The sequence below is a fragment of the Pygoscelis adeliae genome, unplaced genomic scaffold (genome assembly GCF_000699105.1).
Source record: "Pygoscelis adeliae isolate BGI_AS28 unplaced genomic scaffold, ASM69910v1 Scaffold202, whole genome shotgun sequence".
NCBI classification, from domain to species: Eukaryota; Metazoa; Chordata; class Aves; order Sphenisciformes; family Spheniscidae; genus Pygoscelis; species Pygoscelis adeliae.
Window position 1 is genome coordinate 3,524,745 of NW_008824544.1, and position 3,499 is coordinate 3,528,243.

The following is a 3,499-nucleotide window of genomic DNA, read 5'->3' on the forward strand; positions in this document are numbered from 1 at the left end:
TGGCCGTGCCGACGTGGTCGCCAACGACGCCGGGGACAGGGTCACTCCCGCCGTCGTCGCTTTCTCGGAAAGCGAGGAGGTGAGGCTTGCCTTCTGTGGTGGTGGTCTGGAGAGGGGGGAGCGCTGCCCGTTGCTCACTTTTTTTTTCCCCCCCTTTGTTTTTCATTCAGGTTGTTGGCTTAGCTGCAAAGCAAAGTAGAATAAGAAATATTTCAAACACTGTAGTGAAAGTAAAGCAGATCCTTGGGCGAAGGTAAGAGAAGAGGTGTGAAAGGGAAGGTGAGAAGTTCGGTTTTCCCCGGTAAAGCTGGTCAGTGAAATGTAGTCTCAGCACTGACGTTGAAGGCGTTTTAATCTAGTGTGATAGTACTTGAGTTAACCTGGCGTTGACAGGAGGGTATGTCAGATCTTAAAAATTCCTTATATTATGAACTTCTTGTTCTACATTTCATTCCAGGAGTTAAGAGATGCATAGTATTTTATATCTGAATTTGTGAAATCAAATTGTGAAATTTATTAACAAGTTGCATATATGCTTTTGACGTATACTTAAGTTTCTTAACTAAAACATCTTCTTGTTACCTGGGTGTTTTCCTGTGGCTAATATCTACTGTGGTTTCAGTCCTATGAAACTTTGTATTGCCTTTTATTACAGTCATGAAGCGCATTGATGTAATGCCTGTTGTGATCCTTCAGTTAGTGGAGCTGTGACGGTTTGCACTGGCAGTTACAGCGATACTAGAACTAAACTTGCTTGTTTAGGTCTAACATCAGAGATGTGACAAAACTTTTCAGTGATAACCTAGCTGTGTGTTACAGCTCTTTCACTGAAAGGAGTTGACAAGTTGATGTATCTTCTGATGTATTTCTCAGCACTTTTCAGATGCATAGCTTTACATCGTTAGCGGAGGATTAAGGATAGTCAGCTTATTGCTCTCGCATTATTTCGGTCAATGCAACAAAAGTGTCACTAAAATCTTTTATAACGATTATTGGGGATAGCAGGTTAAAACAATGTGTTGGGTTTTGTTTTCCCTTTTTCACTAACTAGTAGCTATTTTTTCTGTCACTAATTTGGGGAAAGGGGATTGAAAGATGCCAGCAGTTACTACTGTAACTGTATAAATTTTCTTCTCCTGTATAAATGTATCCCTAGAGTGGAAACAGGAACTTTCATTGAAGTGTAGCTTCATGTGCTGTAAATGTTATACGGAATATCAGCAAGATGAATTTATGCAATTACCCTTAAGCATATGATTTATTTTGTTATTTTGAATTTGTCTGGACAGCTCTAGTGACCCACAGGCAGAGAAATATATTGCAGAAAGCAAATGTTCAGTGAGTATGATCTATTTTTTTTGTTCTCAGAATAACTTGTATCATTTTATACTGTTCTTCTTGGCATTGTTTGTGCCACACCATGTTTGTGTTCTGTAGTGATCAGCTCTCATTATATGATGTCCATTTGCTGCTGTGTAGAATGTTTCTCTTTTTATAGAGAACTTCACCGTGTTCTGAGATCTGCCATCATAATATAGTCCAACAGAAAAATTATATAAATCTCTTGGCCATTCTCAAAAGGGATGATTCTTAATGTATTTGGGCAATAGCATTATGGTGTTTCTTAGCACTGGTAGAGATGCTCAGGTTACAGCATCTGGTGATAAAAACGCTTAACCACTTGATTTAATCTCAGTATTTAATTTGAATAATACTGTGCTTGTTACTAGACACCTCTTTGCAAAACGAGAAAAATTATCCTGGAAAACATATTCCTAAAGAAGCAGTGAGTTTTTCTCTGTTTTTTGACTGTTCATATTGACAGGCTTATGTAGATAGTTGATCTTTTTTCTTATGGAATGTAAGCAGGCAAGTACTTTTGTTCTAAATGTTGCTTTTGTACGAAGGAAAACTAATAGAACAAAAGTCTGGGGTCTTTAAATCCATATGAATGTCACTGTCATGTCTGTTGGATAACACAAGGGGGGGTTTTGTGATCTCTGATAAGCATCTTGGAAGCATTTATTCTCTTGTAACTAACAGGAAGTATTTACACAGTCCAATGGTTTTTACTTTGAACAGAAACTAAATTGAACATTGCTTTTTGTTAATAACCAAATTACATATCTAACAGAGGTATGTTGGTTTTGCTTACAGATAATTGAGAAGAATGGAAAACTTCAATATGAAATAGATAATAAATTTATTAACCCAGAAGATGTGGCAAAACTAATTTTCAGTAAAATGAAAGGTATATAATAAGTAAAAACATATTTTAGTTTTTTAAGCTGTCCTCATGTTTAAGATGTGATATATTGTTTTTTTTTGCTTTTAATCAACATGTTCTGCCTATGTTTATAAACAGAAACTGCTCAGTCTGCATTGGGTTCAGATGTAAATGACGTTGTTATCACTGTACCATTTGATTTTGGAGAGAATCAGAAAAATGCCCTTGGGTAAGAGGATTAAGATTTTTCTGTTATTTAACATGCCTAAAGCAGACCGGCTGGGAGATCAGCAATGGGAATTCTGCTGGACTTCAGCTTGCGACTGTCAGTCAAGACACTGGGATGAAATTTGAATTGGGGAAAATGTGAAAGTAGGAGATAAAAATCCTGACTTTAGAAACTTTTCATAGAATTCACTGTTGTAACCAAAATGAAATTCTGAATCAACTGAAGTGAGAGGGAATTTTGGTATCATCAAGGATAGAACGCCATTTCAGATGTGTCATTTCTAGTGGATCTTCAGTGTCTGCTTTGAAATGCAAATAGTTTGTCAGCCCTCTTCCATAATTCCCCATCGCCTCATACAACAATACTCACCAAGCCAAATGGCGTTACGTGACTTTACTGAGGATTGTTCTATCAGAGAGCAGATATGGAATACACACCAGTATTCTACTTGGAAGTTCTGCTTGGAAGTGTAGCTGTAAAAGTTCTTCCATATGAAAACATAAATAGACTTAAAGCTGTGCGTAAGTGGCAGCATCTATTTCTATTTTCTGGTATGTAGAAGCCATTATGTTGAACTGTCATGAAATACTTAAAGCACACTTAAAGTTGGTCATAAAACATTAGTGAGCTGGGTATTTGCAGTATGTATGATGAAATATTCTATTGCTTTGACATGCAAGTTTCAAAATAACTTCAAAGTGGAGGAAACGACTTGTAGGGCAGTCCCAGGGTTACTGAAGTTTGAAGAAAACATAGAATCATAGAATAGTTTGGGTTGGAAGGGACCTCTAAAGGTCATCTAGTCCAACTCCCTGCTGTGGGCAGGGACATCTTCAGCTAGATCCGGTTGCTCAGAGCCCCCTCCAACCTGACCTGGAATGTTTCCAGGGATGGGGCATCCACCACCTCTCTGGGCAACCTGTGCCAGTGTTTCACCACCCTCAGTGTAAAAAATGTCTTCCTTAGATCTAGTCTATATCTCCCCCCCCTTTAGTTTAAAGCCATTCCCCCTTGTCCTGTCGCAACAGGCCCTGCTCAAAAGT

General features: G+C 38.1%; 1 protein-coding gene across 1 annotated transcript in view; it reads left to right on the forward strand.

Moving 5' to 3' along the window:
* Position 1: 1 nt before the first annotated feature.
* HSPA14 (heat shock 70kDa protein 14) overlaps positions 2-3,499 on the forward strand; it is a gene marked incomplete at its 5' end in the record, with an annotated part of 15,219 nt that continues 11,721 nt past the window's right edge. Inside the window, 5 exons of the mRNA XM_009321778.1 lie at positions 2-79; positions 171-253; positions 1,290-1,338; positions 2,158-2,251; positions 2,366-2,456. Of these exons, the coding sequence (XP_009320053.1) occupies positions 2-79; positions 171-253; positions 1,290-1,338; positions 2,158-2,251; positions 2,366-2,456 (395 nt within the window). The remainder of the gene's footprint in view (positions 80-170; positions 254-1,289; positions 1,339-2,157; positions 2,252-2,365; positions 2,457-3,499) is intronic.